The sequence below is a fragment of the Dipodomys merriami genome, unplaced genomic scaffold (genome assembly GCF_024711535.1).
Source record: "Dipodomys merriami isolate MVZ:Mamm:240054 unplaced genomic scaffold, mDipMer1.0.p SCAF_13, whole genome shotgun sequence".
NCBI lineage: Eukaryota > Metazoa > Chordata > Mammalia > Rodentia > Heteromyidae > Dipodomys > Dipodomys merriami.
The window spans coordinates 34,317,059-34,335,602 of NW_027202604.1; the positions used below are offsets into that span (position 1 = coordinate 34,317,059).

Here is an 18,544-nt window from a genome sequence, read left to right on the forward strand (position 1 = left end):
GGCATGAGCCACCGACACCGAGTTCTAGTTAATGTTTTGACCTTTGATGGTCATAGAAATGATTTTTGATTGAAGAGATATGACAGTGGATGAAAAGGGATGCGTTGTACGGTGAAAAAGGGAAATGGGAAAATCATAGCCTGCTTAATGCAGTTTGGGAATACTGGTGCAAGTATGTTGTCTGTATTTCCATTTGATGCATTCATGTCTGTGTGCAGTATCTTTGGCTCAGTATGTTTTTAGGACGACCATTACAGTTTTGCACCTGTGGGTTAAAATGATGCTGTTTGGGGCTTTTTGGTCCATCAGCCCTATCAATGAATGACATCTAGATGAGTTGAGGAATATAGTAAGACTGGTTTGGGAAGACAAATGCGAAGGCCTTCATCTCTCTCTGCACATAGAATTGTATAAGGCTACTGCCACTGTGCTGAGCTCGAGATACCAACACGCTCTGTTCTTTCTGCAGCTGGTCAATTCAGGAGAGGACGTCCTGGTGTTCTACAATGACAGAGCCTCTTTCCAGACGCTCATCCAGATGATGCGGTCCGAGCGGGACCGGATGGATGAGAACAGCCCCCTCATGTACCACATTCACCTGGTGGAGCTGCTGGCTGTGTGCACGGAGGGCAAGAACGTCTACACTGAGATCAAGTGCAACTCGCTGCTCCCGCTGGATGACATCGTCCGCGTGGTCACCCATGAGGACTGCATCCCCGAGGTGAGCCAGCCGGGCAGGGGTGCCCTGTGTATCTGCCTCTTGTATAGTGCATGGGACCAGAACATGTGAATGAGCCTGCAGTTCATACTGTTCAAAGAGCTTCCATCGCTGGAACATTTTCCTAAACTCAGGACCGAGGGGTTGTGAGTTTCTCTTTCTGCCCCTTTAAGCAAAGCAGGAGATAAGCTTCAGCCTCTGTGGTACACATTCAACCTGTGTGCCTCGAGTACGCACCTCAGAAAAAAACCAAGACTGTGTTGAGATGCGATCTTACTACAGAATGATCTTACTATCCCTATAAGAAGTGTAGAATTATGGGCAATCACTAATACCGTCAAATAATTTTATAATTCCTCCAACCCTAAAGAATACCTGTTTGTTTTGACATTATTCCTTCCAGGCTTCCTTTTGCCCTATTTGCTTAGGTTAGTAATTAAAGAAATGCATTATACAGTGTATATTTTTCCTTACCTATTTAAATATACAGATATAGTTTATATTTTATTGTTTTAAAATTCTTATTGTAAAAGTGATGCACAGCGGGGTTACAGTTACATAAGTCAGGTACTGAGTACATTTCTTTTTGAACAGTGTCCCTCCCTCATTTTCTTCAGTTTATATTTTAAACAGAAATTATATAACTTGTATAGCATGTATATACCAAACATATATCACATTATGCTTTTAGATTTTGTACAGTTAATGCATTTTGAAAAGCTCAAATGCTAAAGAAAGATCATAAAGGGCTAACTCATGAAAAATCTCCTAGTCTGTTCCCTCTCACAGAAATAATTGTTACTTGGGCTGGGAAGGTGGCTCAGTGGTAGAGCGCTTGCCTTGCAAGCATGAGGCCCTGGGTTCGATTCCTCAGCACCACATAAGAAAAAAAAAAAAGCTGGAAGTGGCACTGTGGCTCAAGTGGTAGAGTGCTAGCCTTGAGCTGAAGAGCTGAGGGACAGTGCCCAAGCCCAGAGTTCAGGCCCCACTAACAGACCCCCCCCAAAAAAAAGAAAAGAAATAATTGTTACTGTCTATTCCACTGTTCTGCATATTGTGTGTGCTTATTATATGTACACACACACACACACACACACACATATACACCTGCATGCATGTATCTAAGCACAGGACAGTTGCATCCACCTCGGTGTGTAGAGTACTTCCAGTAGCCCTAGGCCTAGCCAGCCACGAGTCTCTCTTTGCTGCTTTTGGACGTTGAGTATAATCAGGATCTATCATACTGACTGGATTCTTCCACTTAGCATACTTTTAAAAATTTGTTTTAATATTTTTATTGTAAAGATACTGTACAGAGGGGTTACAGTTACATGAGCAAGGCAATGAGCACATTCCCTAACCAGCATTGTTACTGGAAGGGATAGTAGGGGAAAAACAAAAGCATACTTTTTTTTAAGGCTCATGCAAGTTTTAGCTTATTGTGGAACTTCACTTATATTGCCAAGTAACACGCCATGATGTGGATGGACTACATTTTATTTATCCATTCAGCCTTGTGGACTTTTATGAATACGTTTTGTTTGGCTACATGGGATCATGTAGTAGAATGGTTTTAATTTCTGGGTCCTGGATTACTAAATGAGGCAGAGTCTTCTTCCATGTGTCTTTTGGATAGTTTGTATTCCTTTGAGAAGACACTCCCGGGGTGTCTTGTGTGTGTGAGGAGTTGTAGAAGTTCTTCATTGGTTCAGCATTGCACACAACTCTCAACGTTGCCATCTAACTTGTAATGGCACCATCTCCTGGGCAGGATTTTTGTTGCCGTTTACTGACATAAGGGATTGAATTCAGGGCCCTCAGTTCCTTGGCTGGTAGTCCTCCACTTGAGCCACACCTCTACTCTGGCTTTTTGCTAGTTATTTTGGAGATGGAGTCTCCTGGCCTTTTTTGCCCTGAGTAGCTTTGAACATCAGTCCTCCAGATCTCAGCCTCCTGAGTAGTTTAGGATTACAAACGTGACCTACTGGTGCTTGGCTCATAAACAGAAAATCTTAAATTTAGTGTCATCAAATGTATCCCTCTCCTATGATCAGAATTTTTCGTCATTCTTTACCTTGAAGTCACGAAAAACACTTACCTCAAATTTTTTCAAATTTGAGAATATCAGAAGATAACAGAAGTAAGAGCTAATGGGAAAAATGGACTATCCACTTTTGATCTGTGCTCTGCACTTTTAGGAGAATGCAGCTAATCCATTCCAAATATTGTTAGCTTTTCACTAAAGCATGCTTCTACCTTCCAGGTTAAAATTGCATACATTAACTTCCTGAATCACTGCTATGTGGATACTGAGGTGGAAATGAAGGAGATTTATACCAGCAATCACATGTGGAAATTATTTGAAAATTTCCTGGTGGACATCTGCAGGGTAAGGCTTTCTGGAAGTAAAGAAACACAGTTATAAAGTGTGTGTGTGTGTGTGTGTGTGTGTGTGTGTCTTTGTGTCTCTGTGTGTGTATCATCTCTATGGACAAAGTGTAATGTGGACTTAGTGCAACTTGGTGGTGGAATTGAGCAGTGTAGTAAAGAGGTCTTCAGAAAATAATTGCGAGATTCTTTCTGATTTCATATTTCAACAGAATATTTGTATTTTTAAAAAGTAACTTGTGACTAAGTGCTGGTGGCTCACACTACTCAGGAGGCTGAGATCTAAGGATCACAGCTCAAAGCCAGCCCAGGCAGAAAAGTCCATGAGACTCTTATCTCCAATACACCACCAGAAAACCAGAAGTGGCACTGTGGCTCAAGTAATAGAGTGCTAGCCTTGAGCTGAAGAGCTAAGGGATGGTGCCAGACCCAGAGTTCAAGCCCCATGACTGATAAAACAACAACAACAACAACAACAAAAAGAACACCTTGTGGAATCATGGTATTTTCTGCTTGACTGTATACTTACAGGCAAAAAACCTGCAAAAACTTATTTTCTGGACTTTAGGCATGGCTCAAGTGATAGAGCACTTGCCTATAAATACAAAGCCCTGAATTTAATCCTCAGTCTAACCCCCACCAGAAAACACACCCCAAACTGCTTTCTAGTTGAAGATGCTATATAAAATAATGCTCAGCTCAGATGTTGGTGCTACAGATGTATGTGTGTGTGTGTTGTGTTGTGTGTGTGTGTGTGTGTGTGTGTGTATGTGTGTGTGTGCATGCGTGCATGTGCAAGTCTTTTGACTCCATTTGTCTTAGATTTAAGGTTTGTAATCAGAGGCCTCCTTTGCTTAAGATCAGTCTTAGCTGAAGTTTTCTGTACAGGACTTGTTAATACATATCCACATTATGTACCATCCATTTCTATCATAACTACTCAGGTCTTTTCTTGTGGCAAAAAGGCAATCATAGCAATACCCAAACAAATGGGTATAAATCAAACATTATTCATAAAGACAGCCACCAGCCCTTAGTTTATTGAGCCCTACATTTATTGTTTAGAAATGCTGTAAAGTCCTGTGAATCTTTCCTGAAACTATTGAGTACTAAGGTTTAGAACATGATCATCTATTAATACAACTTTTTTCATCCCCCCCCCTTTTTTTAGTATAAGCAATTTTAAGTTTCAAATTATAGAATGAATAAGCTTAGTAATCATTATTTAAACCTACAAATGGCAACTCTTTAACAAAATTAAGTAGAGTACAGTTAAATCTAAGGTGTTAACTCACACAAAACATACGTAGTCATTTATTCCAAATTATCCCCTGCTGTTTTGAACAGTGTAATCTCAGTACAATTCTTACTGAATGAATGAGAGCCGGAGGCTGTCAGACATGCTGGAGTGCATGCACTTCACTCTCCTGATTACATGCATTAGGGCCCTGTGGAGCAGATAGACGGCTTGCTCAGGTGGGCAGTTCTACCTTTAAGGAACAAATTGAGACACCTGGGGTTACCATGCTTCTTACTGTTCTCCACAGCTTTGGACATGGAGAGGAATTTTCAGTCCATGGCTTTGTCAGTCTCTTCCCAATCTGGATGTGCTATGAATCAATACCATGATATCTAAGCTGATTTTACTTGTCTTTCACCATGATGTGGACTCTAATCTTGCTATGGCTAACTTCTTACAGGGAGAAAGACTGATATGTAGGTTTTAGCTTTCATTATAAGGGTAGCCAGCAGGCAGGGCCATGGGCTTCTTATTATTTTCTACTGGGTTTAGGTGTAACGTTTAAAGCAATCAATTGTCTTCCAGGCCTGTAACAACACAAGTGACAGGAAACACGCGGACTCCATTTTGGAGAAGTATGTCACTGAAATCGTGATGAGTATCGTTACTACCTTCTTCAGCTCTCCCTTCTCCGACCAGAGTACCACTTTGCAGGTGAGAAGCACAGCAAGGGGCAGAGAGTTGGTGCTGGTCCTCAGCAGCCGAGGCTGACGCAGATGGGGTGTGCAGCTCTCTTGGGTGTGGGCCATTCAAGGAGCATTGGAAAGAGATGCTCTTCTCTTGGTGGAAGTTAGCATTGACAGGGCTGCTCAGGACTGGTTCTAGGACATCTCCAGCCCTCAGATACTGGAATTCATGGATATTGAAGTCCTTAATGTGGATAGGACATGCCACAGCAGACTTCAGATCATCTCCAGATGACCTAGAACACGTAACATGATATAAAAGCTGTTAAACTGTATTACTTAGGGAATAATGACATGGAGAATGTGTGTATGTTAAGTACTGACCCAGTTTTGGTTGAGTTTGAAGATAAAGAACTCGTGGATATGGAGAATCAGCTGTACTTACTGATAATACTGATTTTCTTTTAAAAATCTTTGGTGCATCAACCCTCTTCAGGATTTTCTACTCTTCCCTCTAAATCACAGAAGATTTTTTTTTTTTTTTTTTTTTTTTTTGTCGGTCGTGGGGCTTGAACTCTGGGCCTGGGCGCTGTCCCTCAGCTCTTCAGCTCAAAGCGAGCGCTCTACCACTTGAGCTACAGCGCCACTTCCGGTTTTCTGGTGGTTTATTGGAGATAGGAGTCTCACAGTCTCTCCTGCCCGGGCTGGCTTTGAACCACGATCCTCAGATCTCAGCCTCCTGAGTAGCTAGGATTACAGGCGTGAGCCACCAGCGCCCGGCTTCACAGAAGATCTTAAGTAGATTCTTACATACCCAACACTCTTAACAATGAAACACCTGATCTTATCTTTTTTTGGGGGGGGGGGAGTAGTACTGGGGCTTTGTACTCAGGACATCTCAGGACTTGCTTACTTGGCTGGCACTCAACCACTTGAGCCACACCTCCAGCCCTACTTTTTGCTCAGTCCATGGTTATCTCCTTTCTCTGTTCCTTGCACTTTGAGTTGTGTCTGGTTGCTAATTTGTTAATAAGCAAATATGTATATGAGGCTCTGAATTTCTGAGACCAGAGATAAACATGGATGAGGTAAAATCTTAGCCAGAAAAATGAAGTGGTCAGCAGAAGAGACCAGAGAGGACATAAATGATTAAGGTCAGAGGTAAAGTAGGCCACAGGGTAGATCAGGAATTACCATATAGGCAGGGTAAAAGACCAGATAGTACCTCCGGACTTAAGAAAAGGGGACTTGGGCAGAATGTGGCAGGTAGATGTATTAATCCACCTTCATGTTAATATAACACAATACTTAAGGCAACTGATAAAAGATTTGTGTGAATCATAGTTTGGGAGAGTCTAAGGCATGGCACCTGCATTGGCTCAGCAGTGGTGATGGTGGCAGATGGTAGTGCATGGTGGGAGCATGCATAGAAACAAAACTAACTGAACTGGAGGCAGGAACTGGAGAGAGGAAGAAGGAAGGAGGGAGGGAAAAGGGGGGCAGGAAGGAAAAGATCCCTCAAGGCACACATCCCAATCACCTAACCACCTCCCGCAGAGGCCCACCTCTCAGATTTCACCACTTCAAAGTGAACCTGTGGGAGACACTGAGATTAAATAATATTCAGACCTTAGCAGCACCACGTCCTTTTGCCCAAGGGGTCCAATGAACTGATACGATCGAATTACCCATTGCACTTGGACAGGGAGGGCAAGTTGCTCTTCTCCATTTATTTCTTTGGTATTGGCAGGCAGAGTGGATGCTCAGTAAATCCTAGTTCAATTGGACTATAACGTAGGGATATTTCTCTCTGTGAGTTAGGCTCTTAACTGCGTAGGCCTAGGCAAGCACTCTACCACTTGAGCCATGCTTCTAACCTTTTCCTGTAGTTGTTTTTGTGGGTAGGGTCTTGAATTTTTGCCCAGGGCTGGCTTTGGACTGTGATCTTACTGTGTGCAGCCTCTCATGTTGCAGGGATCACAGGGTACACCTTCATGTCTCTGGCTTTGCTGATTGAGATGAAGGTCTCATTAACTTTTCCCCAGGCTGACCTTGAAGTACAGTCCTTGATTTCTACTTCTCAAGTAGCTGTGACTACAGACAAGAACCACCATACCCAGTTTATGATTCAGTCATCAGTAATCTCTAGTCTTTTTCCCTCCTCTTCTAATCTCTCTCTCTCTCTTGCAGACTCGCCAGCCTGTCTTTGTACAACTACTGCAGGGTGTGTTCAGGGTTTACCACTGCAACTGGCTAATGCCAAGCCAGAAAGCCTCTGTGGAGAGCTGCATCCGGGTGCTTTCTGATGTAGGTAAGATATCCGGTCAATTTGGATATAATTGATTAAGCAGTTGCTTTAGCTCGAAGGTTACACGGAGGGGACATTGGGAGGCCAGACCCAGAGCCGAGTTCCCGACTCCTCAGCCTCTTTGTCAACACAGTATGAACCAGCCAGTCTCAAAGTCACATGGTCCTTGAGAAACAAGTTTTCTTGACTTAAAGTTCCATAACTTGGCAAGTTACAGTACACATAGGGTACTTGAGACCCCGGGAAGTCCCTCACTCAGGACACTGGTTTGTTTAATCTAGCAGATGCATTTGCCTTATGGAAACTTGCCTTCCTGTAAAGCAGCCATTAAAGTCCAGGAAACCCCCTTTCTCAGAAGTGGCTCCCATCTTCCCTGTAATGACTCCTCTGTTCCTTCTTTCATGCCTTCCAGCTCTCGTTCATACAGGCTGCCTGGAAAGGAGGCTGTGAAAATCACTTCTGCCTCCACCTTATCACACCTTTTGTTTTCCTTGTCTTTTGTGTGGCATGGGGATTGAACCCAAGGCCTTGGGAATGTAGGCAGGCACCCTATCATTGAGCTACAGGTCCATTTTCATTGGCATGAAAATGGGACGTAGTTCTGGAAGATGGTGTGATCAGTTGATATTTACACACACAGTGTTCTGATGAAGGGAATGATTAGCATTCCCTTTTGGTAGGACTTGGGAAGCCCTGTGTTCTAGATAGCTGGAAAAATGAGAAATTGTCATAAACCATAGCCACCCTACACGGCTGTGGGGGAAGAGCACTAGAACTTAGTCCTCCTATCTAACTCGACTCCAGTACCTGTTACCCACACGTTCTCTGATCCTCCTTCCCTCTATCTACCCTACTAGCCTCTTGATCACTCTTCTACTCTCTGCTTTTAGGAGATCTGCCTAGGAACAACCTTCCTTCCTTCCTTCCTTCCTTCCTTCCTTCCTTCCTTCCTTCCTTCCTTCCTTCCTTCCTTCCTTCCTTCCTTCCTTCCTTCCTTCCTTCCTTCCTTCCTTCCTTCCTTCCTTCCTTCCTTCCTTCCTTCCTTCCTTCCTTCCTTCCTTCCTTCCTTCCTTCCTTCCATGGGGGCTGAACTCTGGGTCCCGGGCGCTGTCCCTCTCAGCTCAAGGCTAATGCTCTACCACTTGAACCACAGTGCCACTTCTGGCTTTTTTCTGCTTATGTGGTGCTGAGGAATCGAACCAATGCCTCATGCATGCAAGGCAAGCACTCTACCACTGAGTCAACTTCCCAGCCCAGGCTTTTTTTTTTTTTTTTTTTAACCATACAGAGGAGTTAAAATTAGATGGGTAAGATAGTGAGTACATTTCTTATCAAGCATTGTTGCCTCCTTCTTTGTTTCCTCTTCTATCCATTCCCATCTCCCCCTTACTCCCATCTTTTTTTTTTTGGTCAGTCGTGGGGCCTGAACTCTGGGCCTGGGCGCTGTCCCTCAGCTCTTCAGCTCAAGGCCAGCACTCTACCACTTAAGCCATGGTGCCACTTCTGGCTTTTTCTGCTTATGTGGTGGTAAGGAATAGAACCCAGGGCCTCATGCATGCGAGGCAAGCACTCTACCACTGAGCCACCTTCCCAGCCAGGCTCCATTTCTTTACCCATTCCCCATCTTCTAGAAGTGCTGTACAAAAGGGCTAACTTCCTGTCCCAAGTGGAGAAGGGTCATCTGTGTCAAGTAGCTCCTTAGTTCCCTGCAGAGTAGCTGGAGGATGAAGGCATGTGTGGCTCTTACGCTGCTTAATGTCTGTCTAGCTCGTGTAGATTGTGTTAACACAGACCTTAGCAGCCTGGTTGCAGAGTCTCTGCCTGATTTCCTATACTGTCATTTGGTGGGTATTGTTTCCGGTTCTGTATTTATGTGGCAGTGGTTCACAGTAAAAAATTAGGGCCTGGGCACTGTCCCAGAGCTTTTGTGTGCAAGACTAGCACTCTACCACTCGAACCACAGTGCCACTTCTGACATTTTGGTGGTTAATTGGAAATAAGAGTCTCAGAAACTTTCCTACCCAGATTGGCTTTGAACCATGAGCTGCGAGCTTTTTGAAAGTATGTCTACTATCATTTCATTATGTGAGCTCTCACGCACAGAGACTTTAGGGAAAAATCTCAGATAATCCATCTTCCACTTTCCCCAGATACGATTGTCTGAGATAGAGAGTGTGTTTTTTGAAGCCAAGTGGAATGCATGAGTCCTTGCGCCAGGCATTTAGCCCGTTAGAACTGGAGCAAGCCATTGATGAGTAGCTCACCACATTGGAGAGGTGAAATGATTCAGTAGTCTCAGTAGTGGTGAGAAAAGACAGAGTTGATACTTACGAAATGGCACAAAAACAGCCACACCACAAACTTCTAGAACTTGTGCCCCTTGAGAATGGCCCCCTCCTGACTAAAGCCACGCCTAAAGGCCATGTGTGCATTGTTTATTTGACATGGAAGTGCCTAGGCATGTGATGAGTGGGTCCCATGTAGCCTGCTTTCTCATTTCTGTCTGTCTTCCACATTGCTCACTTTCTACATTAAAAATGTTAGGAAATGGGGCTGGGAAGGTGGCTCAGTGGTAGAGCGCTTGCCTTGCATGCCTGAGGCCCTGGGTTCGATTCCTCAGCACCACATAAGCAAAAAGAAAAAAGCCGGAAGTGGCGCTGTGGCTCAAGTGGTAGAGCATTAGCCTTGAGCTGAAGAGCTGAGGGATAGCGCTCAGTCCCAGAGTACAGGCCCCACGACCGGACCCCCCCAAAAAAATGTTAGGAAATGATTGGCTGTCTGATTTTGATTTTTTTCCCCCTAAGTCATGTATTTTGTTGTTGTTGAGATTTAAATGTTGGCCTCTCCAGTGCATCTTGGAGGATGCTAGAGCTGTGTTTACAGTTAGATTCAGGGAATAGACATTTTTTTATGCTTCTTGAGTTTCAAAGCAGGGAAGACAGGAAATGATTGCGTTGGGTTTTTTATGTGTTTTTCCCCCATATAGAAACAAGAATCATTCATCTTAGCTTTCTTTTTTTTAAACCAGCTTTGGATTTGGAAATACGTTTAGATTTATTTTTTTTTAATTGCAGAAATTACACGTGGAGTTCTGCACGTGTAGGTTCCCCCATTGCCAACATGTTGCACTAAAACTCAGTGCAACAGGACTAGCATCTGGTTAAGACTAGGAAACCAACGTGGGCACATTGCTGTTAACTCAACCTTACACTCGACTGGATTTCACCATTTTCCACGAACAGACTTTCTCTGTGCCAGGATCCAGCCCCTTGCTCCCCAGTGTCCTGTCTCCTCTGCGCTTCCTTGGCTGTTTCTCAATCTCTCCTTGTTCCTTATGACCTTGGTATATTGACAGGTGCTGGCCCTGTATCTCCCAGCTGGTTCTCGCGTGTGGTTTTCTCCATCTGGAGTGACCTAGTGACTCTTTTTGAAGAGGGAGCACCTCTATAGAAAGAGTAGCAAATCATTGCAAATGCTGGCCGGTGTGAAGTCTGTGCCTAACTCAGCGTTTTGTGGGTTATTTTACAGAATGACAAGCTCAAGGGTTTTTAAGAGAAACAATTCACACTGTCTAAATATGTTTCCTGTCTTGATAAATACATGCACACTTCAGGGTGGCCGAGGAGCCATTCATCGAGATAACATATAAAGCTCTGTCTGATTTACCCAAGCTTTTCATTACCCAAGAGCATTTTAATGTGCTTTGGAGCCACTGCCCTAGAATTCACCTTGGGAAGCCGTACCTGTAAAAGATGGTAAAGTCGAGTCCAGTTCCCAGATCTTCACACTTGGTTCCATACAAGCTGACAGGTGACAGACGTGGAGAAATTGGCCTCACGGGTGATGGGGAGCTAAGACTGTCCCTAGGACATCTGCAGAGGTTACAGGCTCATGACACATCCGTCCCCTGTGCAGCCAAGAGCCGGGCCATTGCCATTCCTGTGGACCTGGACAGCCAAGTGAACAACCTGTTCCTGAAGTCCCACAACATTGTGCAGAAAACCGCCATGAACTGGAGGCTGTCAGCCCGCAACGCTGCCCGAAGAGACTCCGTTCTAGCAGCTTCCCGGGACTACCGGAATATCATCGAGAGATTGCAGGTAATGCCCACTGCTGACAGAAGTGGCGTTGCCCCTGGGCACAGCCGAGCTTCCTCGAGTCAGGGAGCATTGAGCTTGGCTGCTGGGAGGTGTCAGTGGAGAATGAACAGCTGTGTTCATTCTCGGGGCCTGGAGTAGAAGACCACTTAGGAGGATCTGAGTTCCTGACAAACGCATGGTCTTTCGGAGTTAGAGATGGACAGATTCCTTTATCAAGAGCAGGTGCTTACAGAGAAAACTTAAAGCCAGATCCTAAGGTCTCCTTTCTCTACTAGTTTGCCTCTTACACCAGCAGATGAACAAGCGTGGTGTTCCCTTGGGAAAAATTAATTTATTTCAGAACGAGCCAAACAGAACTAAATATATATTATTCAAGTCTAGCTAGACTGTGCTCTCCCCCCACCCCCCACCCCCATGTGAGGACTGACAGATCTGTTCTCCTTGTGAGTTCAAGCCAGAGCCTGGGTTCACAGTCCGGCTCTGCTGGGGAAAGTTCTCTGTGCCTCAGTTTCACTGCTGAGAAAACGGGATAGGAGCATCTCCTCCCCGGGGCTGTGGCATGTCGCTGGCATGTCTGGTGTCTGTGTCTCAGAAGCAGATGTCACTCTGCTCTTCCACTGTTCCACACACAGTGAGGCCGGCAGTGTGTCTCGCTCTGGTCTTCTTGAGGTGGTGTCTGGCTGTGGTCGCACTTCCCTTGACTGCTTGTCATAGGTCTGATAGTTGCTGTCACCTGCGCCCTCAGCTGTTGCTGTGGCGACTGAAACATCTGCACGGAGCGTCCCCGAGTGGCCTGGGCTTCCTCGCCGCGGTGCACCTGAGGCCCAGGATAAGCGTTTCTAGAGAAAGACAAGTGAGGGCCGTGCCCTTTTATCAGCTAGCTGGCAGAAGTCACGAAGCATCGCTCCGCTGTGCTCTGTAGGCCAAGGCAGTTTCCAGTCTGCTCGGTTTCAAGAGAGGGGCTGCGTTCGATGGAAGGGACAGAGAACAGAGCGTGGGCTAGGACGCACCGAGGGGCCTCCGTGGGGCAATGCAGGGTCTGTGAAGTGCAGAGCCACCGCTCGCCGTGTGCGAGCGCTCCACCGAGGCTGCTGGCACAAGCACTCCGTCTGTTGTCAGCGGTGACGGCAGTAATTACTACTCTGAATGAAAGTGAAGTATCCGAATCCCAGAGCAGCCATAACTTACTTACAGACAAATGAGCTCGCCGATTCCTCATCCACCCCCATACCAGACAGGGAGTACATAATGGCGCCCGAACCCAGAAATGATCTTCCCCTTCACAGAGGCTCGGGTTTGGGCCAAGAGGTAGACAGTAAATAGCCAGTGGCCTGGGGGAGTGTAAAGGGCAGCAGAGAGGCGAGCCAGCCTACCCTGGATGGAGCACAGGTGAGCGCCTGGGAGACTGAGGAGCCAGCCCCAGCGAGGGCAGGGGCGAGGGCCTGCGAGACTACGAAAAAGCAACATTTCAACCAAGGTCAGAACACTAGGCCTTAAAGACCCAAAGGATGGGAAAACCATCTTTGTATACAACTGTGGCGTTCAAAGACAACAGGAGGCCAGACAGGAGTACTGGAGTTCAGAGGGGCAAGTGAAGAATGATTTGCCTTTACCTTGATAAAACAAAATCTTCAGTGAGTGTCAATCCCTAAATTCCTCTCCCCCCCCCCCCCCCCCCCGGCTTTTGGTAAGGCTAGGAATAACTCAGGATTTCATGGACGCACAGCATTTGCTTGACTCCCCAGTACACATCAATGGTCTGTAGTCATAGACACCAATTTCTTGGGCTCCTGTTAGACTTAAGTTGCACGTTCTTAGGCGATGAAATACATACACGAGGTCATTCTTGTTCTAAAGACTATCATGGCTCAAAGGACTTTACTCTCCAGTTATGCATTGTGTGAGTGCCTGTCATTTTAAGATCTCCTTGTAGGAGGACGTTGGTCATAATATCCAAACATTCACTCGATGTGATAAATGAATTCCTGTTGAGACACGTGCTGCTCACTTAACATTAGCATCTTCCCCGTCCACTGCTTCGCCATCTTTGTTGTTCTTCCCGAGTGCTGACTGTCATACATTTGACAATACAATGCAAGTGAATTGCAGTGTAACATTCGGACTTGGCAAAAGATGCAAGATTTCATGAAAAACATGAATGTTACGTTAAAGAACAACTTCTACCCCGTGCTGGTGCCCATCAGAGATTTGCCAGTTAGGATCAGTAGCTAGTAAAGAAAAAAGGGAGAAAGAACAGTTTTCTCAAAGGGGATGCTGTTCAGGAAACTGGTAAGACCTCAGAGAAATTTGCAAAAATGACCCTCTTTTTCTTTTTGGAAGGCATGTGAGTTAAGGAACGTTAGTCTACTTTCTTAAATCTTGTTGGAACCTCCCCCCTCCCAGAAAAAAGAAATGATGTGATTCATTCATTCTTTATCTGCCCTAAACATTACTTGAGCTATTGAAATTATCCAAACTTTATTAAATATTAGGCAAAGCTATCTTCTTCATTTTAGCTTCTAGATAAAAGGTGCAGCAGTTCTTTCTAAACACTAGTGGGGTCTACAATCAAAATGGGTACAGTTTAAGTACATTTTCCAGGGTGAATCTCTTTGGCTAACTAGGCCCTCCTGAACCACCAACACCGGTTCCCCCTCCCCCTCCGCCCCGCCCCCCACCGCCCCGCATGCTAGTTCAGCTCTGAGTCAGCAAGCCTGAAAGCAGGTTGTAGCATCTTTTGAAGATAATTTCTCATCTGTTTTCTATCATTTGCCTTTAAATGGTGTTTGTTGTGTTGGTTTTGCTGCTCTTTCAACTTCTCTCTGTTTTCCTTTCCTACAGCTATATGTTTTGCATTTGAAGACCATCATGCTATCAGGGTACATGTATTTAGCATGTTGATACAGCATGTTCATTCATTTGTGTTCTCATGTTTATATGACTTTATACTGTAAAAAAATCATGCTCATTGAAAATAACTAGACAACACTGGCAAGTATGACTATATAGAAGAAGATTAGAGTCACCTGTAATCTACCACGCAGAGAAAACCAGTAGTGATGTTTTAATAGTATTTGGTATGTATCTTTTAGATAATAGATATTGTTTATAAATTATGAACAGCGTCATAGACTCCATACTGTTGTCTGACCATTTTGAAGCTCACGGACATCTTTCCATGTTGTTAAATACATGTTTGCATCATATTTTTAAATCTGTGGGATGATCCCTTGAGTAGCATAAAACTGTGTCAGAGGACGGGGTGGGGAGCGCTGATTGGTTTGTGCTTTGTTTTCTGCATTAGGAGGCAATGCTTCTCATCATTTGAGATAAACACTATACAGTACTAAAGTTACTCTTAACGCAGCCTAGTCTGTGCATCTGTTTTAGGGAGAAATCAGTCCCCCTCTGAGCTCTTGACCAAGGCATGCTCCCATTCCAGGACATCGTCTCCGCGCTGGAGGACCGCCTAAGGCCCCTGGTCCAGGCCGAGTTATCTGTGCTGGTGGACGTCCTGCACAGACCCGAGCTGCTTTTCCCCGAGAACACAGATGCCAGAAGGAAATGTGAAAGTGGCGGCTTCATTTGCAAGTACGTGGCCTTCTCCCTCCAGGTGGCCAGCAGCCCGAACCTTGATGACCAGACACAAAGCCTTTGTTCTCAGAGGAGATATTGAGCTTTGAGAAATGCAGAGTTGTGCCATGAGCCCTATGCTGACCTTCCCAGAGGAGGTCTGTCTGATGTTACTGAGACTTTTTTGGAGTTTTTTGTTGTTGTTTTTTGAGTGTGTTTTTTGCCAGTCCTGGGGCTTGTACTCAGGGCCTGGGTACTGTCCCTGAGCTTCTTTTTGCTTAAGGCTAGAGCTCTGCCACTTGAGCCACAGCACCACTTCCAGCTTTTTCTGTTTTTGTGGTACTGAGGAATCGAACCCAGGGCTTCATGCTTGCTAGCCAAGCACTCCTGCCACTAAGTCACATTCTCAGCCCTGACACTTATTTTTTTTTAATGAGAGGTTTTTTAAAAAACAATTATTGCATGCATATCCATCTGTTTTATTTTCATTCAGTGGATGTTGACAGAGCACCCACCATGTTCTGGGGCACATGGCTAGCCCTCAAAACTCTGGACTAAATTTTTTTTTTTTCCTCCTCTTTTTCTTCTTCCTGTATATTTCTTTTCTGGGCCTCTCTAAAGACAAGTCTGTAGAGAAGGGAATATTGTGCCCTGCTGAGGTTTTTTTTTTTTTAAATACAGCACTGGCATATTTTAGTAGCAATCCTCTGATAAATAGCCATGCTTCATGAGTGGACTTCTGTCTGCTCTCTCTCTCCTGTATAATCTCAGCACTGTGAGCAGTAGTGGTGAGCTCCTGCCCTGGAAGCCTGTGGGCTGTTCCTGACCAGCAGATGTCGCTGTTGAGACGCTGTTACCAACAGGCTCTTAGTACGCTGAACGCCCGGCCGTGTGTTTAACTTTGGAGCCCTTAATAAATATTTGTTCTTTAACGGACTAGCTAGTTACAATAAGTTGCTTGTGAAGTGTTTTTAATTGAAAGAGTGTTTCGGGTTGTAATCTGTGGTTTTTCTCCCATTCAGATTAATAAAGCATACTAAGCAGCTGCTAGAGGAAAATGAAGAAAAACTTTGCATTAAAGTCTTACAGACCCTCAGAGAAATGATGACCAAAGACAGAGGCTACGGAGAAAAGGTACGGCCCTTCCTCTCAAGGGATCAGACCTTGCTAGGAAACGGCAAGGGAGGCGAGTTTGGAAACCTACCTTAGCTAAGCGTTACTGACAGGAGGTGAACACTTCTTTCGCCTCCCCTCCCCCCCAAAAAAAGCTGTCCCTAAAGGTGCTGGGTCTTATGACTGTCTCCTTGAAAGGCAAGTATACTTAGTCACCTCTTAAAGACTGCCCGCCACGTAATCTTAACGTCAGAGAAGTAGTGCCAAGATTTTTCCTATTTAAATTCCTGGTGAGACGTAAATGCCTCTGTGTGTTGAAGTCTGAATTCCTGAATTGGGGGTTCCTGCTACGCATTCCTGTGGGTTTGCTTGTTTCTGTTTGACACGATGGTGCACAGTCCTCCCAGTGCTTAATGAAACTCCCTTCAGTAAGGAATAAAGAAGGCAAACATGCCACTCACCTCTGAAATGGCCGTCTCTGTGACCGGAGACTTCGGGGTATGTGCAGCGAGCAAGAGTGGGTGGGAAAGGGACTCAAGAACACTCTGGTGGGTGGGGAAAGGGCTCAAGAGCATTTCCCAGTGGCCTTCTCTCAGCCTTAGCCAAGCATCATGGGCACAGACCCCAATGTCGGCAGTTCTCACTTAAAAGTAATGACGTGTGTGAATCTGCTGTCCACGTTTAGCCAGTTTCTGATCTCACTGGCTTGCCAGAAGAGCCAGTAACTCATCCTCTGGTTCTGGGAAGAAGCCGTCCTGCTCAGCACACGTGGTGCCAGCCAGGGGACCCCAGAGTAGAAATCTGCAGCAGTTCTGCTTTCCACCCTCCGTGACGCCTCTTGCTGACATCAGAGCACGTTGACGCAGGAGGCCCCTGGGAGAGGGAAAGGAAGCAGAAGGATACAATCCTTACCACACCACCATCCCCGGTCACTGGGCCTTTTAAACGTCACTTTAAAGGTTTAGTTCTGTAAATTAAATGATGAATAAAGGTCGCCAACTCAGTAGGAACTTCATAGACTCAACGTTTATAAATGTGAATGCCAGAAGCAGAGTTTTAGTGTAGGGGAGAAGTGGCCGGGTGGCCTGAGCATGCGTACATGTACTAAGCACCTAGACAGGTCTTGCCTGAAGAAAGGGACAAGGATAGGGCTCCGAGGTAAGGGGAAAGACGATACAAGATAGAACGGTTGATGGCAGGCAGATGGATGGAGAGCCGGTGGAAGAGTAAATTGCCAGGGTTTTAAAAAGATTCTTGCACCCAGAATCAGTGATTCACACTTTTAATACCAGCTACTGGGGAAGCAAAGATCAGAAGGATTGAGGTAAAATCTGGCCCCTGAGGTGGGGTATGTAAATGTGTGTGTATGTGTAGGGGTTAAAAAAGGTAATAAGATCCTATATCAACAAATAAGCCAGATATGGTAGTATGGGCCTACAGTACCAACTAAAAAGACCATAGGGAGGAGGATCGTGGTTTGAGGCTGGCCCCCAAGCTAAAAAGCAAGAGCCTTTCTGAAACTTCACTAATTCAGAAGAGATCTGGGGCTGCGACACAAGTGGTGGCACACCTGCCCAGCAGCACAAGGCCCCGAGTTCAAACCCCAGTTACCACCAAGAAAACCAGTTCTGAAAATGAAGAAAGAAGGAAATGAGTTCCTGGGCCTCAACTCTCCTTTCAGCTGGTGAAGAAATTACTCAGGCCCACGCAGAGGCTGGGAGGAGAGCTGACCTTTCTTTCCACTATTTGGGGCCCATCATCCTCCTTCATGGAAATGGAAATACTGCGGCAGGGCTGGGCCATGCCACGAAGCCCGGGGAGGACGTTCTAGAAACCCATGCTTAGCAGGCACTCCCGGTCCTGCAGCCCGGCCCTGCGGCCCATGCTTGGACTCCTGGCGGTGCCCCTTCGCCCTCCACACTAACGGACTGTTCGATGGGAGACGAGGGGGAGTCGTCCTCGTGCTCCCGTGCTGGCTTTGCGTATTAACTTTGTCCCACCAAGGCTTTCTGAAGGCAGTTTTGTAAGTTTACTGGATGTCCTAGTTGAGTTCGAGACGCTTGGCACATAAAGGGCAGTCCAGTTTTTTCAAGGGTGGAAGAAACTCTGTGCCAAAGAACCAACCTTTCTCAAGCCAGGCAGCTGGCTTCAGCTGGTAAATGAAATAAGGTAATCTTTGGCCTGGGTGCTGCAGACACTAGGCGAAGGTTCAGGCTGTTCCCCTCACCCCCTCCCTATTTCCTGTGGCTCCCCTCCTAGCCTCTTGTGTGGAAGCTGGGCTGGCCTGTGTGCCTCACACCCCGGGCTGCTCTGTGCCCTCCCCCTCCTGCGGCCGATCTGCTCAGCCATAAAATGAGATGTGGCTGAGGCCTCTGCCCTGCCTGGAGCAGGCCTCTCCCTTTGGATCGCAGGCTCCGA

The 18,544-nt window shown here is 45.8% G+C and overlaps 1 protein-coding gene across 1 annotated transcript in view; it reads left to right on the forward strand.

The window, feature by feature from the left end:
- Positions 1-18,544, forward strand: part of Itpr1 (inositol 1,4,5-trisphosphate receptor type 1) — a 297,390-nt gene that overhangs the window by 156,490 nt on the left and 122,356 nt on the right. Inside the window, exons 33-39 of the mRNA XM_070018999.1 lie at positions 470-721; positions 2,982-3,107; positions 4,932-5,060; positions 7,223-7,343; positions 11,256-11,440; positions 14,883-15,031; positions 16,036-16,147. Coding sequence (XP_069875100.1) covers positions 470-721; positions 2,982-3,107; positions 4,932-5,060; positions 7,223-7,343; positions 11,256-11,440; positions 14,883-15,031; positions 16,036-16,147 — 1,074 coding nt within the window. The remainder of the gene's footprint in view (positions 1-469; positions 722-2,981; positions 3,108-4,931; positions 5,061-7,222; positions 7,344-11,255; positions 11,441-14,882; positions 15,032-16,035; positions 16,148-18,544) is intronic.